We start from the raw sequence: 22784 nt of genomic DNA on the forward strand, positions 1-22784 counted from the left end.
AAGTAGGTACCTACTTTTAAGTACCTGTGTACTTCAGAGGTAAAGTAGCAATCAATAGGAATTTTACAGATTATAGTATTTTGAAGTGCTGAAATCTCTACAACTCTTTAACATTTTGAACATATTAGCCTCTGCTCAACCGAGCAGTCACTAAGTTCATTAGGTAAGTTTTTACAACGCATTGATCTATCAACCGTATCTAATAAAAACAAAGCAATAAGTATGGAGCTCAATATCAAGTGTAGACAAGTAAAAAAAAACAATCCGCGGAAATGAATCAGCGTTATTTAATAGTGCTGACAGTTGTTTCCAATTTGTGGTCGTAGTTAGGACAATAGATGTAAAACCTTGCTAACTAGTTCAAGGAATATGGTTGACACGCCAGAATTAGCCGTTTAATTGGATAGATTCGGTGGTAATTAAAATTATGTAGGTACGTGCAATTCTTCTCGGCGTTAGAGGAGGCCCGTGCCTAGCAGAAGGAAGATAAAGAGACTGATGATAATGATGATGACCTACCTAGCTGGTAGCTTAGTGTCCAGCTTACTTAGTCTTAGCTAGGTATCAGCCTCTCAAGTATGAATGGAAAATTCGATTCCAGATCAGACAAGGCCGTAGGTACCTACGCAACTGCTCTAAGTAATTATATGGTACCTATATACTTTCTAAGCACCTATATCTTGGACACCAATATTTGCTGAAGGGTGAAAGAAAAACATCTCGAGGAAACCAGGACTATTACCTAAGTCTGAAGTCACCAACCCGTATTGAGCTAGCGTGACGCTCAATCCTTCTCTGCGTGAGAGGTAGCCAGTGTCCATCAGTGATCAGTAGGACTATAAAAAGGCTGATAATTATGATGATGACCTAAAAGTTAGTAGCTAGGTGCTTACAAGTATACTTGCCATCCACAGCGTGTCTTTTATACACATAGGTATTCGAACCTACTAATTTAAAATGTTGAAAGCTAATTTTGTGGCTAAGGTCAGTTCCTGATTACTACACAAAACAATTAGTCGATTGCATCGTGGACCTATAATGAAATGTGTGCACGATTTCACGCATCAATAGGCACATGTGTAGATGGATATCTACAAAAAATGTTAAGTGTATTTATTGGTTTGAACTCAATATAACTTCAACTACCTACTTACAAATCAAAGATAAAACAATTTGTTCGAACATTCGATATGATCTTACTATGCATTCGATTAATTGTTTTCGACTATTTAGACAATCGATTATTTGTAATTATGTAGTCGATTATTGTAAAAATAAGTCTTTTGATGAATCCCAAGCACAACCCATTATCCCAATATACATATATGGAAAAACATAACTCTCCTTCCGTAGTCGGGTAAACAAAATGGTGGCAAATGAATAAAACCACAAAATGAATAACTAAGTAAATATTTATTTTTCTAATCAAGAGTATTGATATATAATACTTTTTAGACAATTTTACTATAGATACAGTATGCCTATATTATTCACATTAGTTAGGTAGTTTTTTTTTTAAATATAAAATGCTTAGATCAAATCAAGACTAATCAAGCTTGGCAAGGCTTGTAAATAAACAGAACTGCTTAAGTTACTGAACTTTACTACATAAGTTGGTTAATATTGCCTTGAACATTAACTATTTTTTTTTCATTAGGTATGGATTTGACTAAAGCCTAAAGGAATTCCTTCCCGCACCTGGATAAAAGATAGGCTAATTAATGTGTCGCTCTCTAGACTATCTGTGTATTGTATTAAGACTTTTCACGATACTTGGTTACAACCTATTACTTCTTTCATTAGTTATCCAGAATTAAGTAACTAGCAGTCCTGCTAAATACGTAAGTCCACAACTGTTTTTAACTTCTTAATCGAATCGGTCAATTATTTTTCACTCAATGAACTACAATACAAACTTTGAACACATAAGTACAAGCATATGTAGTCAGGTATATAAGTAAAACCTTGTTATAAGTTTCTCACACTCCAGTAAGTAAAAAGTTACTATTTAGTACAAAACTTACTATTAGTCACGATACAAATCCCAAAATCGACTAAAATGGCAATACAATTAGTCGATATTAATAGTTATTGCTATGAACCCCTACTAAGAAAAAATACAAATACCTACACGATTAAATATTCAGTTATTATATCTTAAATTATGCCTGTAAAGCGCATACAATATTCGAATCGAATCGACATCACACTCCAAGGCAATCGATAAATTAATCGACTAAGCATTCAATCGATATTGCGGATAAACTCACTATTTTTAATTACCAAAAATATGTCTATTAGTCTGTTATACGAACTTAATTATGCTCACGCTTATTATTTTACAAGAAGTAAGCAGATCTCCTAGTTTTTATAAAAATTAAGTGCACTGTGAACGCTTTGGATAAACAAACTATGTATATTATATTAATATTAACTAAAGTATTGATACCGATATTACGATCAAAACTTATCAAGAAAAACCTGATGATATCATCCTGTTACTTTTTATCCTTGTGCAGCCAGCAACAATAGTCAATTAACATAATCAAAATTTCAAAATACCTAAACATTAAAATCTCATATGTAGAAAGCTGTATTCAGCTACTTTTATAATTCTCTAATATCCAGTTATTTTTGTTCTTTCATATTGACAGTTATAAGACTGATTGAAAGATGACATGGATAAGAAGGGAGTGGGTGTTAGTATGACGACTGACAGAGAGGAATGGAAGCGGAAAACATATCGCGCTGAAATAACTTGGAAACAGGATAGAAAAAAAGAAAGAAGTCTTAACAATTACTATGGGAGATTTTAGTGGTCAACTATTTTTTATTTTAATAATATGAATGGACTTTTGTAGCTGACTGTACCTTATTTTAATTAGTAATTGCAGTATTTCTTTAGTGATTATTCTGACCAAAATGAACCTACATACTTGAGTCGATGATATCGGTATCAAACTATATTACTAAAGGTGCAATATATGGCAATAATAAAAATTGAAGTTAACTAAATATTCTGTTATATAGAATAGAGCATAAACTATAAAATAATTATCTAACTAAAGTAAAACAGTGGACTATAAAAATTAGCCTATATTGTTATAAGAGTAATGAAATATATTCTATATTTTGGTTATATGTATATTATTTTAATGAATATGGATTTGAATTATTATAGTAATAGGTGAAAGTTACATTGGATAGGAAAAACGATTATATGTGTTGGTTAGTTATACAATAAATATTGGTGTACGTGTATATTTCTTTTTTCAATCACATTGATACCTTAGCAGTTAAATAAAAAAACAACATAAATATAATTATGGTTTTAGTGACATTTCGAACAAACAAAATAATTTTTAAGATTACACACGTAATCGCTACTTTAAATACATAACTATATTATATTAAAATATATATACCCATATACTGATTTACGTATATATCAGTATACATTTTTAAAATAATTTATCGGTATTATTAATCAAAGTACGAACAAATATGTTTTAAAACACAATTCATAACACGCAGTTTTTGGCAATATACTTATAAGTATATTGCAGAAAAAAGATATAAAACAATAAAGTTACAATCTACATACTAAAAATTTACCTTAATTTTGAATAATTCTAAAAGAAAAAGTCACTACAAGTAAATTGAGGCGGAATTTGACATACTCAGAATTTAAATCGAATAAAAAAATATGATTAAATGGCTATTTTTAAAAGTACGTATATTTTAAATTTAAAAATAACCTTTAGATATGCTACGCATTGAATACTCAACTAAAGTTAGAAATAAATACACAGCTAATTTTTTTAGGATATATTACCTCAAATAATTTCCAGTTATAAAAAAAATAATGACTTAAACAGTAACTTTAGGTAATGTAATATGTATGTACCAATATGTATTTGAAATATTTTTTTATAAAAGGCACTGTATGGCTTCAAATGCAATTATACCTGGCAGTGTTACTCCAATTACATTTATTTAATATTGATTAATTGGAGAACATTTTAGAGATGGGAGTAGCTCTATATTCTAGATGATTTTTACCAAAACATTTTTTTCAAAATGGTAAATTTTCTTTATACAGATAGGTACAAAATAAGCAGCTAATTTAAGTTCAATGCGTAGCCTATCTATAATTTGCCATATAGTCAACTTTTTTCAGTTATACACAATATTCAAAATGTATTCTTTGATTGACAAATTTTCAATCAAATGTCTAGCTTATTAACATATTCCAATTATAATTAATTTAGACTACAAACCATACACTATAATTTAAAGATGGGTTGTAATCTGACAGAATAAAATGATAAAATAACTATACTTTGACAAATACTATACTAAGATAAAATTTTAAACCAAATATCTACAGCATGAAATTTATAAGTTTTACTTTGAATAAACTAATTATTGCTCTTTATTGCGGAGTTTATGAAAAGGTACTAGCTGTCATTTTGACAATTGATACTTCAATGTGACGTCATTTTTACGTGAAAGCCAAATTAATAGAAATTATCAGTTTTTGGGCAGGATACAACGTTTTCTTGCCTTTGAATTTTGAATGACAGAAATATAAAATAACCATGTGTACAGACGTACCAGCACATCAAGCTACTATTTTCTCAATCAAAAATGAACCTTATGCTGAAGAGATAAAGTTGAAAATCTACTAAAGAAATTTGACAGATAGTAGCTCAATATGTTGGGTACTAATTAGAATCTTTATATACCACTCAGATTTTTCAAGATATTGAATATCTAGCCAAAAGTGCGTCTTTGCGCAGAGTACGATGTTCTTAACCGCCAAACTACACCAAAGTTAAAAATTAAAATTACACGAAATTTAGATAAAAATATCTACAGATACATAAACTAAATGATTACAAATATTTGTAATATAAAGTTGTACTTACATTTTTAGCGTCATCATTTACTTTCAAATTATGCACTAATAATGTTAGTTACATCACTATAGCCATTTTCACTGGTTACTGATAAGTGTCAGTTTGTTATCTGATAGTTAATGCTATCAGCCAGATAAAGGCTGCTGACCCATGAAACCGAAAGTTATAGTTTATCTGTCTGATAGGCTATCAGAGACTTCATCAGTAACTGGTGAAACTGACAATAAATCATTTGATCTTTAAATAAAGTGTAAAATAATCAAACAAACGAAATCTTGCTTTTATGATCGTAGGAAGAACATTAAAAGAAAACTAGACTTTTTAGTCCTACAGGCAATTTTACAACACATTTTATATATTAAAATGCAAAATTTGTATGTCTGTCCAACCGAAACGCATTACATACTTTTTTACACCATACCTATTTCAATTTCGTCCAAAAGCCTTACATTTCGAAACGTCATAACGACATATATCATACCAATACAATTTACGTCCTAATTCCAAAGTCATAAAGTTCAAAATTGAACGATTTTTTAAGACTTTAATCTAATTTCTGCTTTTTGCAATCAGGTACATTAACGTCACCGCTTAGAGTCAAAGGACGTTTTAATTTACTCTCCAAAGTTTTCGATAAATTACTTAAATGTCTAATTTCGTTAGTAATGCCCCTTATTTTGGCGATAGCGGACAGCGACTTCGTTTTTGGACTTCTATTGTCGACGGAAGTCGATGGCGCTGGGCTGAGACGGCTGTCTTCAGTTTTTTGAAGTTTGGGCGGCGGTTCTGAATCGTCTTCGGAGAGGCTGGGTAGCTTGATCAGTGGTTTACGTGGCTTCATGTTTGGCAGTACTGTGGGAGAAATATTAAGGTTGGTTACAAATAAGATGTTTTCTTCGACTGCTGTGCGGTAACAGTGCGTTTGTCGTTCGACACATGACCGCTTTCAATATAAAACTATTGAAACGTTTTTATTGAAATATTGTATACGAATATTCTAAAAGTTAGAAAAAGAACACAGGTTACTTCTTATCCAGGTGGTAGAAGTAGTTCTCGCGGTTGGAGGCAGTGGGATCAGCAAGTAGTATTATAACTAGGGGGCTGACACTATTTAGTCTATTCAGGATAATATCGAGAGCCTAAGAATTATAAGGTATGTTGGAAGAGTACTGTAGACAGACTTTTTTTATTAATGGAAAAACTATTCCTGTATATAAAATACCAATGTATTTCTTACATTTATTATTCCTCTTGGATGTCCCAATGGGCAGCACAGACAGGTCCAGCTTGATTTGACTGGAGAAATGACGCAGCGGCTGTGTCGATGTAGCGGCTACCTCGCCCGCTGTGCTCGCTGGAAATATAGGTTTTATGATGAGAAATTAATTAGTTTAACATTGTTTATTTCAAAATAAAAATCGGTCTAAGAGTCGTTCCGTACCATTATCTAGAAAACTGCCAAAAAAAATAACGTTTGTTGCAAGTGAGGAGATTTATTGTATTCTAGCCCCGTAATGGACGGACTTAAAACAGAAATGACATAGTTATAAGGTCTCGTTTTGAACTCTAAAAAATACTGTAACACCCAGTTACAGTATGGAGGTCAGATAAGCAGTCGCTTCATGTGGCATACTGGTACTTAGCTGCATCCAGTTATCCAGAATCCGGCCCCAACATAGTTAGGAGGTATAAACTGTGACAGAAATTCCATCAAACACTCTATTCCGTGTTTTACTTACAAAAGAGAATTCCGCAATGTTTATAGGGGGTCAATATTTTGCAACACAATAAACTTACCAACAATAGCTTTCCCTCCAACAGCCTGGTTAGTGTGAGTGAGCTCGCTGTACTTTATGTCGCATTCTTCGATACGCTTCTTCAAATCAGCTGGAGACAGTACATTAATATCAAAATAAAAACATTAAATAAATAACATTTTTACATTATGACATATTTTTTTTTCTTTATTGATCTTTTTCGTTTTGAGTTTAATCTGTATTACATTTTGGCTGCTACAAGGATAGAGAAACATCTTGCAAAAAAATATGTACCTCTATTTTGGTTTTATAGCTATCTCAAGCAAATAATTTGTCTACTCTTTTAGAATAGCAACACTGACTGCTTACCTAGTGTTGCCAAAATAAACATAAATAAGAATTATTTAATTCTTAATAATTAAATAAGAATTATTTAATTCTTATTTATGTTTATTAATAGAAATTAGAATTATTTAATGTCGTGGTGGCCTAGTGGGCAAAGAACCAACCTCTCGAGTATGAGGGCGCGGGTTCGAATCCAGGTCAGGCAAGTACCAATGCAACTTTTCTAAGTTTGTATGTACTTTCTAAGTATATCTTAGACACCAATGGCTGATAAAAAGGTGAAGGAAAACATCTTGAGGAAACCAGGACTATATAGTCTGAAGTCACCAACCCGCATTGAGCAAGCGTGGTGATTAATGCTCAATCCTTCTCCGTGTGAGAGGAGGCCTGTGCCCAGCAGTGGGACGATAAATAGGCTGTAACTAAGAATTATTTATTTTCTTGATTTTTAAATTGCTATCTTTCTTACCAATGGCAGCATCTTGATCCCTCTGTTTCTTGGTGAGCTCTCTGATAGTTTTTTGTTGTCGCCACGCCACTTTCTTGTAATCCATCATCTGTGAAAACATTAGAGTAATATTTTAGTACTAAAGAAGCAATATAGTTTTAAAATGGAAAACTATATGTATCAAAGAGATAAATAATTTACAAACATACTTAGAGAAACTTTTTATAGACTTAAATGGGACTCTGAAGATTTTTATTTAAATTCTAGTTAAAACACTGAAAAAGCTAATAAAAGTAGTAAGGTTACTTCCCCATAAACTTAAAATAATATTTAAAAAAAAACAACATAATTACTGGCCAGACAATGTTAATTAAGTACGGCTCAGAAATTAAATTTTTTTTCTATTAAAAATAAAATAATTTTGAATATTTCAGCCCTTGCTAACTTAAAAATGTATCAAAATAATACTTCCCACAACACACCGCCCACCCATCTCACCATCGGCCGGGGTAAGCAAGTAAAAAAAACACTGAAGGGTTAAATACAAAGAACTATCTAACCCGTTTGTAGAACTTCTTGTATTGCGCCGCGAGGTACAGCGAGAGCTTCGCGTTCAGGATCGAGCGGCGCCGCAGGTGGATCATCTCTTGACGGACCGCTAGGGGCGCTAGTACCGCTGTGGGAATACCAATAGGAATGGTTATGATCATATTATAAAAAAAAACTATAATTTTAAACTAAGCAAGAATTGCCCATATATGATTGATGGGGTCGAAGAGTGCTAGAGTAAAGACAACTAGCAAGCGCAGCGTAGGACGTCCACCAACAAGATAGACTGACGACCTTATAAAGGTCGCCGTCGACGCTGGATGCAGGTTGCCTCCGACAGGTATCTGTGGAGATCTAAGGGAGAGGCCTATGTTCAGCAGTGGACGTCCTATGGCTGAGATGATGATGAAAGAATTATTCCTTGAAAAATAGTTTGATAGGCTATTAATCGAGTAAGACTGTAGTATATTATGGACTCATAATTCCCATAGATAGATTATAATATATTGTAGGTATAAAATGACTAGCTTTAACAAGCCGTTTCACCCACGTTCCTTGGGAACTACTTTGATAAAAAGTCTTAAGCTTTCCTCGATAAATAGGCCATCTTACACTGGAAGATTTTTTCAAATCGTTTCATTAATTCAGGAATAGGACTAGGAAATCATACAAGAGTACAAACAAACTCTTCATTCAGCTTAAAAAACATTAGCATAAATTATAAAGTTTTCTGTTATATTTTCATTATCATTAAAATAAGTATACCTCTTACTTGGGTACTGAAATTGGAAAAAAAACTTCATCACAATCACCATGAAAAAATACAGTATAGACAGAAAAATTAAAAAGTATAATAAAATGTAAATAAATCTTTCTTACTATGCGAGGGCCTAGGAGTAGGCTGCACAACTCCTTGCTGCAATCTCTTCCGGAAAGCCGGTGAAATCTTATCGTCAAAGTGTTCTATAGCCATGCTGGATATATCGCGCAGCTCCTGCAGCACCTCGTGCGCGCGAGGCGGCGTGCTCGACGTCTCTACTAGCGCGAGCACGCGTCGGATCTCGTCTATAACCTGGGTAGTGCAGTTACCAACCTTTACATGTGTTTATTAACATTTAGACTGTTTTTTTTGCTAAATTGAACCTTGAAAATTAGACCTATAGTCCAATTTTGGATGACACAGTATTAGCCGGAGATATATTGTCATCAAAATGTTCTATAGCCGTGCTATAACCTGTGGCAATGGAGAGTTAAGAATGTTTAGATATGTTGATTAAGATTTGTACTGTTTTTGTTAAATTGAACCTTAATAATCAGTCATATGGTTGAATTTGGTATGTTATAGCTTTAGAAGATGATATTCTATCGTTAAAATGTTCTATGGCCATGCTGGATATATCGCGCAGCTCCTGCAGCACCTCGTGCGCGCGAGGCGGCGTGCTCGACGTCTCTACTAGCGCGAGCACGCGTCTGATCTCGTCTATAACCTGTGTAGTGTAGTTACCAACCTTTACATGTGTTTATAAGATTTGGACTGTTTTTTGCCAAATTGAACCCTGAGAATAAGACCTATGGTCCAATTTTGGATGACATACTATTAGCTAGCGGTCAAAATGTTCTATAGCCATGCTAAAACCTGTGGTAATGTAGAGATACCAAGGTTTAGATATGATGGTTAAGAATTTTTGTGAAGATTTGGACTGTTTTTGGCAAATTGAATCGTAAGACTTAGAGGTAAGGTTGAATTTGGGTATGTAATAGCTTTGTTAGATGACATGTTATCGTCAAAGTGTTCTATGGCCATGCTGGATATATCGCGCAGCTCCTGCAGCACCTCGTGCGCGCGAGGCGGCGTGCTCGACGTCTCTACTAGCGCGAGCACGCGTCTGATCTCGTCTATAACCTGGGTAGTACAGTTACCAACCTTTAGATGTACCAGTTAAATTAAGCTATTTCTGACAACTCTTCAATTTTGGATGTTTTTATGTTTAGATAGTTTTTTATATCTTTTCACATGTTTAGAGTAAAGCTATTTTCCGTGAATTTTAAGATCTTTGTTTGGAAATTGTAGCAGAGAAATATAAGATATTGTTAGATCTTTTGGTCTTTTTTTCATATCATATCAGCTGATTTCAAAATGTTTTATTATTTTATGAATCTTCAGTAATTAGCTTTTTGTTTCATTTATTTTCATTACCATTTATTTCTATTACAAATACATACAATACATTTTCATTCCTATGTTTCTCCATTTCATACAGAAATAATTCAAAGTAAACTAACCTTCCCAGGTATGAAGCAGCAGAGTCCGTTGTCTATGAACTTAGAGTATGTCATGTTGAGCATAGAGATGCGTGTTTCAATAGATGTCAAAATGTCACAGTGGCGGGAAAGATGGTGATATCTGAAATACAAGAGTAAAATAAATAATTTAAAGCCTACTTTTTGCAAACTTTTTAAGACCTTAGGCCAAGAGCATCTCATCTAGAAAACTACCAGCAGAAAACTAAATTTTTGATAGTTTGTGTCCTTTCTATTCCCCATCCCATTATACCATTGCTTGTCATCAGTGTACAACCCAGAAATGGTTGAGACTGACAGATTGATATAATATTCATTTACAGGGCTCCTACATGTTGATTTTTCAAAATTGTCCTTCCATTCGTTCTCAAAGCACTTTGCAATCAGTAATTTTATCACTAAGTTTTTCATTGATATAGCAAAGAACATTAACCATACCTACACTCATTTTGTAAAATAAAATAATATTAATTCAATTTTTACCTGCGTTCTGACTCTCTGCGAGGCAGCTGCGCCTTGACGCTCTTGAGAGCCATGGCATGTCTCCTCTCTATCATCATGAAGCCTCGGTTCAACATCCTCATGCATATCTCATTGAATGCTCGGGAAACCTGCAACCATATTACAGACTCCACTAAACAGAAGTTGTTAGGTTGGTAATATTTTGGGTAATTTTGTCAGATAGAAGTGTAATAAAATAGATAGGTATATATTAGGAATGCAAAAAGCCGATACGGCGTTGTTAAGGAGTTTAATGAAAAAAAGATAGATTGAGATTGATAATATTTTGAATAATTTTACAAGGCAGAATTCAGCAGTGTGATGAAATAGACAGAAATTCTGAATACAAAAAGCTGATAAGAAGTTTTAATGTGTGTAACGGTATAATGTGACCCATTTTTTTATATAACTTCCCTGTCCTATGAGTTATAGACACTAATTGTGTTACTATTGTGTCTCCATCATGGACAGTGAATTGGCAAAAGTATGAAAACAATATTGTAAGCCATGATATATTTTATATGGGTACCAGTGTTTTTGTTTTAATAGCTTTAATACAAAGACCATACATTGTAACTGTTTTGCTTTGCCTTAAACAGTCCAGATCTATCATAAAACATAACATAACAAAAGAACTTTCAATCATTCAGATACTACATACTGTGGACAATTTAATCAGGTTTCAAAATAGCCCAGTTTTACATTAAATATTAATATGATATGTCTGCTATTTTCTAGTGTCATAGTACTCCAATCAGTAAATGACTCTTGAAGCAACTTATTTATCACAAGGACTTGTAATTTGCAAACATATTATTATATGTACATATGTTATGCATGTGTAAGTATGTGTTTTGCATTTTATTACAATCATGACTCCATAGATATTTATTGTTTTGTAAACTTCTAACATAGTCTAGAAATAGTCTGTTTTATTTATAAAACCGTTATAAGTTTTTATGTTAAATTAAAGACTAGCAAACTACCAAAACTAAAAAGGAAAAAAATTTGCACTTTCTGATGTAATTTATTTTGATTAAAAAAGTATTGTTTTTTTATTATTTTTATTTACTTTTCTAGAGAACATTCTGAAGGTTTCTGAACTCTGAACATTAAAGGAAAATAAGAACTTAAAAAAATATTGTTAATAAGTAAACAGTTACATGTAGATATGAAAGATAAAATAATAAGATTCTGCAGAACTCAAATGAGAACCTCCTCCTTTTTGGGAAGTCGGTTAATTACATTGATACAAAGAGATACTAACAGTAAGTACTAAGTACAAATTTCATAACTGGGTTTGGCATGATGAAAAAGAAACTTGAAATCAATGATCCAGGAAGCACGTCAATATTATTCTACGCTATATGTACGAGAATACAGAAGAATTTACATCAGCAAACAGTTATAAATAGACATACAAGTATATAATAATAGTAGGTGAGTACATGAAACTCCTAGAACGTTTTACAATGCGATGAATCTAGATACTCGTTACGTGATTTTTATGAAATGAAATTCATGACTATAACGTTCAATAATCGATTTTCTAATCCAACAAACTCGTTGCTATTAATAAATTGCTTGAATAATCACTCACCAATCTATTCTTTGCGATTTCATCGTAGGATAAATATGAGAAAATGTTTTCAATCATAACAACGGGAAGCCCCAGTAGATCCATTGTAACTTTCCACAAACATCAAATTCAATAGCACAATATTATTTATCGCAGCCACACGTGAAAACTAGTATAATTGCAATGTTTACACATTTAAATTAAAACAAAGTGGTTATAATTCGCGACGTTTCTTTGGATTCCGTCATGATGCAGCGCGTCTATCGCTTTCGCACGTGTGTATTTTATATACGAGTGACGGAGAAAAAAAATCCCTGAATCAAATTTGACGTTTGCCACAAACGCTATCGTGCTACGAGATCGTGCTTCATTCTAAAGCGAAGAAACTAGTGCCATCTTTTATTCCCTATGCGTAACTTTAGTACAAAGAAAGTCATGGAATTGTTCAATAAGTTGTATAAAGTCGACTTATAATCCATTCTTTTAGAGCAACTCACATTTCTGTTGCCTAAAAACCTTCATAAACGCATTTTTTCACTCGATAAGTACAAAAACAAAGTGACATAGTTTAAAATTTCGTTGACACTGCAGCCGTAAGATGGCGCTTCTATCAAAGCCATTATCTTCACGCTTCACGCTAACCAATCTATAGAATGGAAAAGAAGAAACTTCTATCGATCGTTGACATCATCGATATCGAAAATTAATTAAATTCTTTCTGGATAAAATAGTTTTTGCCTATCCTTCATTTCCATTTTAAAATTGTATTATAGAAATGTTACGACGACACTTTCTCAGAGGTACCTACGTAAGTTTAATAAAGTACCCTCATTTACTTATTATCACTCATTTCGTCAAAAAACAGTTTTACAAACTTTCGAAAGAAAATGAAAAAGAAAACTAATTTTTAATGAGCAATTTAAGACTGTAAGTACGTTTAAAAGTAGCAGTAAACAGCAAATATTATCTAATTGAGTGTAATAGACACGACGTAATGTAATAACAACATTTAAAATTCGGGGCGGAACGTGACAAGGTCGTTGCTCTGTCATTCATTGGACCCACGTGCTTTGGCTGCGTTCACAGACTGGCGAGCGACAAGCGGAGCGGGTGACGTTTACTAATATCACCTAATAATTCATTCATTACCATTCATTTCCCGGGAAGATAACGATTTACTGGAACTTGTTTTTCTACTTATTGAATCCACGTAAGTATCGAGTATTTTATGTACTTATCTAAAAATTTGCGTCGTCTATAGGGTTATTTCTGAAAGACACGGAAGTTCACTGAATCCTAATCATTGACCGACCGTGGTTACTACTCAACCAACACACCTTGATGGATTAATGCCCGGTTCCGTTCCTACAAGATCCGTTCCTCTTGGGTGTTTTTTTTCTATGAAATTGATGTTAAATAACTAATAAATGAATAAAATCTAATTTATAGGAACCAAGAATTCGGAGTACCACAATTAAACATATTTTTATCTAATTCTATAAAGCAGTTAGAAAAAACGCTGTACGCCTCGATAATCGCTCCCATTCCGCTTTTCTAAGTCAATACCCGAATCACGTGCCACGTTATCTCTAGAAGAGTCGTGAATATGAATTTATTCTGATTGCTCTCGTGTGTGACACAGTCTAGAACAAAGGTGACATCAAACGCCTCGACGTCTTCCATCTTAAATGTCTCCGGGCTATTCTTCGTATTCGCTGGCAAGATCGGATTTCCAACACGGAGGTTCTCCGTCGATCGTCTATGTCAGGTATAGAGAGTTTCCTGATGAAGGGACAATTGCGCTGGTGTGGTCACCTTGTACGTATGGAGTCCTCCAGATTGCCTAAGACCGTTTTTTACTCTGAGCTCAGTACTGGCAAACGCCAATCTGGAGGGCAATATTTGCGATACAGGGACGTACTAAAGCGCCACCTAAGATCAGTTGGCTTATCGCCAACCTCATGGGAACAAGTAGCGACCCAAAGACCTGAGTGGCGCAGAGCTGTTCATAAGAGCGTACGGGATTTTGAACAGCGGCGTCTCGAAGCCTTAGACGCTAAACGCCAGCTCCAAAAATCCCGCCCCAAGCCCTCCTATACCTACACTTACAATGCGCAAGGGCAACTCTACTGCGCTATTTGTGACCGCGTGTTCAAGGCAAAGTTTGGTTTCGCGAGTCATGTACGAGCCCATGAACGAAACCAAACTGCCGATATATGCCAGGGTGTCGCCGTCGACGGAATCGTCTAGGAGGACATCATCATCATCATCACCTACTTTAAATAAATTGGGATGTTGGGAGTTCTGAATTAATAGTGCATATTTTGCTTATGTAGGTGAAATGATGTTATTATATTGCTTTTTCACGACGCCGACACCTCGTGTGCAGTAGTGATAGTTTATATATATTTTATGTGTTAGTGTATAAGTATTGTTATGAATGTTATATATGTATTTCTATGGCCCCTAGTTGCCTGAAATATAGGAATAAATAAAAAAATATTTACCAACCTATGGGGTCAGTTGGCATAAGTAGTCAGGTGATTCCATACTCCTTTTGTATAGGCTAGTATAACTTAACTGTAAACAATCTCTAATTTTCATGCTTGAAATCACTGTAAATACAATAAAAACTTAATCATGAAACATCATTTATGCAGTAGTTTATATATTCACAGTTCAATGTTCAACGACCTATGTATGTAAAATGTTTTATCAAGATAGAAGAGTAGGTATAGATAGCTTTTAGAGTAGGTAAAGTAGTCCTCTGTCAGAATAATAAAAACACACAAAAACATAAATAACACCAAATACTTTAATCTTAATTATAAAAAAACATCAATATTTAGCTGAAAGTTGGGAGATCACAGTGTTTTTTCCTAACGTGGAACCGTAAAGAAGTATTGTATTTAGTTGCAAAAGGGCACACTTCACATTTAAACCGCTTTTCTGTAGAATGCTTGTATTTATGCTGCACAAGGTTAGCGGGCAGTATCGTTGCATATTCGCATTGGTCACACATATACCGTTTCTTACCGGTTTCATGAGCTTCCTCATGGTACTTCAGTATGTACTTATTCATCGTTTGGAACGGGCACTGCGTACATTGGAGTTTGACTCCTTGATCCGCATGCTTCCTCTTATGTTTTTCCATAGCACCTTCGTAGAACGTTTTATATTTACAACCGGTGTAGTCACAATGTATGGTCTCAGCGTTCTTATGCCTTAACATGTGTTGCGTTAAACTTACTCTAACATTTGTTTTAAATTCACAGTATTTACACTGCATTTCTGTATCTGTGTGGAGAGCTTTAATATGTTTCTGTAATTCGTTACCGGGTAAAATTTGTCCACATATTTGACACTGAGTTTCTTCAACGTTATGATGATTGGCTTCATAATGTAACTTTAACTGATCCCATGCCATAAATATTTCAGGACATTTTGTGCACTGGAAATGATTCTTTATATCCGGGTCTTCATTTTTAATGTCTACAGCTGCTCTTTCTTCCTTTGAGTCATCAGTTTTACCGTGAACAACATTTATATGTTTACATAAATCAAATTCGTCCTTAAATGTCTCGCTACATTGGTCACACTTTTGCAACTGACCACTATAATGATTAACACTAGGGTGTTTAACAAATATGTGACGTCGATAACTCTCTTTAGCTTTAAAAACTTTTTTACAGTATTTACATGTGTAGGATACTTTTAAATGCACTTTCATTAAATGCGGTTTCAGCTGCCGTTTGTCGTGGAAACCTTCGTTACATATGTTGCAGAAGACTATTTTAGGGGAGGCAATCTTGTGGGTACACCGAAGATGTTTTGCTAGACCGCCCTGTGATGCGAAGATCAGTCCGCATATATTGCACTCTTTTATCTCCTTCATGTGCGAATGGTTGAGATATAGCTCTCGGGTATCAAACTGCTTGTTGCAAACTTCACAGTGTGACCCCTTGTCGTGTTTCCTTCGCACGTGTCTCTTCAAACTCTCAATCTTGTCGTACGACAAGTTGCAAATCCGACACTTCAATCTAAAGTCTTCTCTCAACGCGTTATGCTTTCTCCTCATGTGCAGTTTCAAGTAGTTAATCGAAGAAAAGACTAGAGGGCATTCCTTGCACGTGATTTCACCAGTTTCCTCATTCTTACAGCTCCGGAAATATTCAGCTTCCTCCTGGACATTTTCTTCCGAAACATGGTGTTTTCTCTGCACGTGTCGGGCATAAGTTTCCCTTTTAGTAAACATTTTGGGACAGAATGGGCAGTTATACCACTGACTGATCTCAGGTTTCTTCTCATGAGAATGTTTACGCTGTATATGGACGATCAAACTCCTGTACTTATCATAAGTTAATCCGCAGTCATCGCAAACATGTTTGAAGGAATCCTGGAAAGCTCCATGTTTTCTTCTCATATGCATTCTTAACCGGGTCATGCCTTTAAAGACTAGAGCACAGATGTCACAAGTCCTTTCTTCCCGGTCATCAGGCAAGGAGTCCGGTCCATGTTTTCTCTTTATATGAGCGACTAAACTGTTCTTCATTTCATAGGACATTCCGCAGTAATCGCATATATGTTTGAAGTATTTCCTGAATGACTTGTGTTTTCTTTTCTGATGCATGCGGAGTGTTTTCTGGGACTGAAAGACTAGATGGCAGACTTTGCACACGTGAGTAGGGGCGAGCTGTGTGGGCAGGTTAGACTTGTAAGGGTAAATTCCTGAGCTGTCTAAGAGCGAGTTTTGGCTGATAACGCTCTCGAATGTGAGGAGAACTGCCTCGTGGTTATTTGGCTCTATCTTAACGGTTGGCTCTTGACTCTCCTCACTGTGGGGACCTTCTACGAGGCCGGTGTCACCAAACTGGAATTTGAAAACATTCAAGTTAAAATTTAATCCAAGATTCTATAGAAGATGAGAATATGGGCTGCAGGACTGTTCGAAAGATTTACCGCAACCATGGATCACAAAGCTGTAGGGTCAAAAGGGGTAGGGTAAAGTGCATAGATGAGTTTTCAGTCAGTCCCTAATACTCAATTTACGATAGGAATCATTGAGCGATTTCCCACCACGCAAAATAGTAAATAGGTATTGGCTAAAATTCTTTTAGTGTTAGACAGCCCGTATATGGATTAACGGTGACAGACAATTTTTATCCATGTGTGCGGAGTCGTTCTCAGATGAAACCGCAAATCGGAAGCTAGCAAACACATAATTTCAATCTGTACTGCGCTCCACTCAAATCAACAATATTAGTTTTAATACAATTTACTACAGTTTTATTACAACAAGTTTTAATATAATTTCACATAACGGTAGGCATAACGGGTTTCCACGCCTTGTGGCTAACTAGTCAGCATGTCGGAGAATTTGTGAATCAGTCACAACTGATTCACTACGCATTCAAATGACTATAACTAAAGAGTTTAGTCAAATTGGTAGGTATTTGTTAGATGTTGCCAAAATGTAGAAAGTCTGACAACCAGTCTCACCAAGGGGTATTGAGTTGCCCGCGTGCTCGGGTTGAGATCAGATAGTCAGTCAAACCATGTAAAATTCTGTTGTTCAGCTACATTCGGTTTAATTGAAAGTCAATGCTAGGCAGATGGATGTTGCCAGCATTCTGGACTGCTGAACTATATTATTAAGCCAGAACGTCACTATCAACATGAGTTGCAGTTGGAACTTCCATTTACTTAAAATACTAGGTATGTTCCACAAAACTTTGGAGATAAATTATTACTTAAAGACCAGTATTTTTAAGGCTAAGGTAAAAAGACAAGAGTCCAATACTTACATCATTAAAATCCAACTCCACTTCAATATCTTCTACTTTAATTTTAACTTCAGGGTCCAAAAGACTCATAGGTTCAATTTTACATCCCATTTTGTCATCAATATCCTTAAATGGATCTTCTTGCACCCGCTTCTTTTTTTTCTTCTTCTTCTTAATTTCATAAGACATTGGCTCTTCAGGCAGAAATGAGGTAGGATCTTTTCTTGATTCTTCATTCTCTATTTTAACCTTAACCTCTTTTTTATCATCGTTTTCATATTTTATCTTTACGTCTAGAGCTGCCATTGTTGCTTAGATTTAGTTAACCTGGAATAGAAAAAACAAAAAATTACTTAAGTGAAAAAGTAATTAAATAATCATAAATATAATAGACTTTCGGTATACAAGGGTCAAACTCTACCAACGCAGAGAAAATTTTAACTAAGGCTCTAGAAAGACTGCAATCCAATTGCAGCCTGAGCGATACAACTGAGTCAGCAGAGACAAGATTGAATAACGAAGTCTATTGGAAGTTTAAAAATTTATCAGCCTCCGCTTTGCTTTGGTGGATTCTAGAAGTCAGACTTTCAAAGTACAGTTAGGCAGAATTAGCTAGGTAAGATGTAATCCTAACTAATATTATAAATGTGAAAGTAACTCTGTCTGTCTGTCTGTCTGTCTGTCTGTCTGTCTGTCTATCTGTCTGTCTGTCTTTTCTTCACGCCTAAACTACTGAACCGATTTGTGTTAAATTTGGTACAGACATAGTTTGGAACTTGAGAAAGGACATAGGATAGTTTTTATTTAAAAAAAAATATTCCGGACATATAGCGCCATCTATTGGTCAAACAAAAATATGCCGGAGGTCACTATTCCATGCGAACGAAGTCGCGGGCAAAAGCTAGTTATTACATAACATGGAACATGTATTACATATTTCCTAAACAAAACGGCATAAAAAAAGTTACATACATGCAGGAAAGATATTATAGATATAAAGACACATGTATGACCTTTATATTCAATAAGAAGGTACCATTACATGCCACACTCTTTTTAGTCAAGTTTATTAAGTCTAGATAAGACCGGTTTTTTACTATTCAACCGTGAAACAACAACAAAGTATATTAAGATACAGTGAGGTTTTTCAGCCTATTTGTATTAAGCCATATTACATCTTTACAAATGCAATTAAATGAATTTTCTTTCTTTAAGTTGTAAAGTCCCAAAAGTTTTATCATCATCATCATCAGCCTATCGCAGTCCACTGCTGGACATAGGCCTCTCCAAGCGCACGCCACTGAGATCGATTTTCGGCTTCTCGCATCCAGCTCCTGCCAGCCGTCTTGGGCAAGTCATCACTCCACCGAGCCTGAGGACGTCCTACACTACGTTCGCCGAGGCGTGAAAAGTTTTAGTATATTAAAAAGTATGAAGTATTCCAGTAACCAGTAGTAGGACCAAAAAATTGCTGATTCGACTAAATGATTTGAATAACCTATGTTCAAATTAATTTTTGAGAAAGTTAGGTCTAATTATTCAGTTTTTGTTGCATTATTGGCATTACATATTTTATATTTAGTATTTTTTGTACTATACTTTATTGCTAATACTAAAATTAAATTTTATATGATTTGTGAGTGATTATCAAATATGATTGATGCTTCAATGTTGCGTTAATCTGGTACATAACTCATAGTAAACTAGAAGCAATAAAATGGGCTTTTTAATGATGAAGTTAATTGATAACTATCTCAGGTTGGTAATTCTTTTTAATTTTTGTAATGCAATTTATATGGCGATATTCATCATTACAGTTTTTCAGTGGTTTCACTCGCATTCTGGGGGGACCTTTTGCCCGTACGCAGATAAAATATAGTCTATGTTATTTGGAAATAGAGTAGCTTTTCAACAGAGAAAGAATTTTCAAATTGGATTGGTAGTTTCAGAGCCTTTAGGGTACAAAAAAATCCTCTTTATTATGATATAATAGATAAGGTTGGTATTTGCAAGTCTTGCATGATTGTTCATTTAAAGTTGAAAATTAAGGTAAAGATTGTTATTAGAAAAAGAAAAAAACCACACTGTTTTTTTGTTACAGGTCAAAATGTAACTTTTATACATTATGATCAATACTAAAATTAATAAAAAGCTTATGGTCTAGTTAAATATATGCAGAAAAAAATTGATCACTACAAAAATGGAAATTTAGAATAAGAACTGTTTTCACAAATGTTTATTTTTAAATTAACTAAGATGAATAAATTCTTATCAACACTAATAAAGACATTTAGATGAAATAATATTATATGTAAAGCTATAAATCATGTTCAAGGCCGAACCAAAGATAAAATATATAATGGAAATATAACTTTTAATCAAGTAACATATCAAAACAAAGTTCTTTCAAACAATGGAACAAATTTAGTGTAAAGGAGGCTATAACTAATTGCAGCGATGGATTCTAAAGGTTATTCATGTCGAATAACGGATGATATAGCGAAATACACGTCATTTAGTCATAAAACTCACCTAGTTATCTATAACATAACTTTATCACCGAAAATTCACAACTTAAGTTATAGCAGCTGCCACTTCGCACACATTTCATCTGTAAACCTAAAAATCTTATTCTACTATTCACTAGACATACCTAACCAACACCTTTGTGCTAAAAATCAATAATTTATATTATAATTCATTATGAAAAATGGCCAAAGTGGCCTTTTATGAGATTATTGACGTTTTTATTTTTGACATTTCTTGTGTTGTCAACACAAAAAAAATCGGTAATAAATTATAAATTTTAAAAAACCCCCGACCCAAAAAAAGTACGCAATAATTATGACAAAAGGTTAAAAACGCTAAACCCTATAAAAAACAAAAAATAACTTTTAACACTACGTAAACTACATTTTGTCGTGTCGGGGGATCGCTCTATTTCATTACTTTAGATACGTGTTTTTTTTTAAACGAATGTTGTAATTAGGTAGGTAGCATTTGATTTATGTAAGTATTTATGAAGGTAAAAAGCGATCCCCCGACACGTCAAAATTTAGTTTACGTAGTGTTAAAAGTTATTTTTTGTTTTTTATAGGGTTTAGCGTTTTTAACCTTTTGTCATAATTATTGCGTACTTTTTTTGGGTCGGGGGTTTTTTTAAATTTATAATTTAATTTTATTTCATGCTTTTTAAAGGAGCTCCTTAATTTTTCCTTCTTTCATTTAATTTATTTTATCTTAAGATGGGGTCGCTAAATGCGATCTCGGCCAAAGGAAGCTGTTTAACAATCCTCATTACAAACTGGCTCTGGGAGAATGGCACAGATTGAGAAACAATAAAGATTAACCTTTGGACATTCTAGATTTTCAGCAAAAATATAAATCGGTTTATCCGTTTCATTCCGGCATCTCAGGGTTTCATTCGCCACATCCCATTTCCAGCATCAGGTTCTCGTCAATCAGAAACATGAAGAGAACTCGTCAAGACAAATTCAACGAGCCCAAACTCGATGGGTTTACTAAAAGGCAGTTCAGGGTTACGTCTCCTACCTTCGTGCCCTAATAGCAGACCAGCTCAGTGGTTCCAAAAGACATTAGTGTTTCAAATTTCAGATCCCACATATACTTGCAAGTAAACTGAGCGTGTAAAATTCCTATCACATCTAGCAAACGAGCTGATGACCTTGAAGACCTGAACCGATTTCCACCAAACATAGCTAAGAACACTCCCGACTGACATACCTTTTAAACAAAAAAAACCGCATTACAATCGGATCATCCGTTTGGGAGCTACGATGCCACATACACACACACACACACACACACAGACACGTCAAACTCATAACACCCCGTCGTTTTTGCGTCGGGGGTTAAAAAAACTTTTAAGTCAAACGGTTTTATCTTATGTGCACTGAAAACTAGAAAATAAAAAAATTGTTACTTACCTATCTACCTACGTAGGTGGTCTTGGTCATATTAGACTAAAATAAAAACGTGGGGCCGATTAACTGTTGCTATAGTACTTTCTTCTAGAGGTATAATAGGTGTGGATTGCATCGACTTACTATAATCGTAACTGGATATTTTGACAATCAATAATCAGCCGTAGCGGCTTCACCAGCGAACGCCGAGCTCATGATCTACCAAAGTATAAAGATATGCTTAGCCATAGGTAGGATTTCAGAGGGGCCCCACGTTTTTATTTTAGTCTAATATGACCAAGACCACCTACGTAGGTAGATAGGTAAGTAACAATTTTTTTATTTTCTAGTTTTCAGTGCACATAAGATAAAACCGTTTGACTTAAAAGTTTTTTTACCGATTTTTTATTTTCTAGTTTTTAGTATTTAATGAAAATGCCTACCGAATATTCCTCATTCTATCTTATTCACTTAGTGCATCATTATTACACGGTCTCTTACCTGATAATTTATTACAATCTAATTTTAAAAAAAGACAATTTTTTTAACGACGCCAAAAATCATCAAGTGACCCCTCCCTGGGTCAGCAGCGGTAAGGGAGTGCCAGACTCTTACTGACTAAAAATAGTTATGTTTCGTCGTAGGCCTTTCATGTACCAGGGCCACGGTAACTCTT

The 22784-nt window shown here is 34.4% G+C and overlaps 3 protein-coding genes across 3 annotated transcripts in view; 1 reads left to right on the forward strand and 2 right to left on the reverse strand.

Moving 5' to 3' along the window:
- LOC126056877 (neural cell adhesion molecule 1) overlaps positions 1–13924 on the forward strand; it is a 293596-nt gene extending 279672 nt beyond the window's left edge. The window contains exon 15 of the transcript XR_010277933.1: positions 13914–13924. The gene's annotated coding sequence lies outside the window, so the exon portion shown is untranslated. The remainder of the gene's footprint in view (positions 1–13913) is intronic.
- LOC110378279 (F-box only protein 28) lies at positions 3768–12709 on the reverse strand. The gene is made up of 9 exons (XM_064042376.1): positions 12424–12709; positions 10806–10933; positions 10305–10425; positions 8901–9093; positions 8033–8148; positions 7494–7581; positions 6720–6809; positions 6160–6276; positions 3768–5774 (listed from the first exon to the last, which is right to left on the reverse strand). The coding sequence occupies exons 1-9, from the start codon at positions 12505–12507 to the stop codon at positions 5467–5469; spliced, it is 1245 nt and encodes a 414-aa protein (XP_063898446.1). The 5' UTR covers positions 12508–12709; the 3' UTR covers positions 3768–5466.
- A 1275-nt stretch (positions 13925–15199) lies between the features above and the next one.
- LOC110378280 (zinc finger protein 26) lies at positions 15200–20947 on the reverse strand. Its single transcript, XM_021337472.3, has 3 exons — positions 20718–20947; positions 18207–18512; positions 15200–17272 (listed from the first exon to the last, which is right to left on the reverse strand). Exons 2-3 carry the CDS (start codon positions 18489–18491, stop codon positions 15248–15250), a joined length of 2310 nt encoding a protein of 769 aa, XP_021193147.3. The 5' UTR covers positions 18492–18512; positions 20718–20947; the 3' UTR covers positions 15200–15247.
- Between the last annotated feature and the right edge of the window lie 1837 nt (positions 20948–22784).

This window comes from Helicoverpa armigera, chromosome 28, assembly GCF_030705265.1.
Source record: "Helicoverpa armigera isolate CAAS_96S chromosome 28, ASM3070526v1, whole genome shotgun sequence".
NCBI classification, from domain to species: Eukaryota; Metazoa; Arthropoda; class Insecta; order Lepidoptera; family Noctuidae; genus Helicoverpa; species Helicoverpa armigera.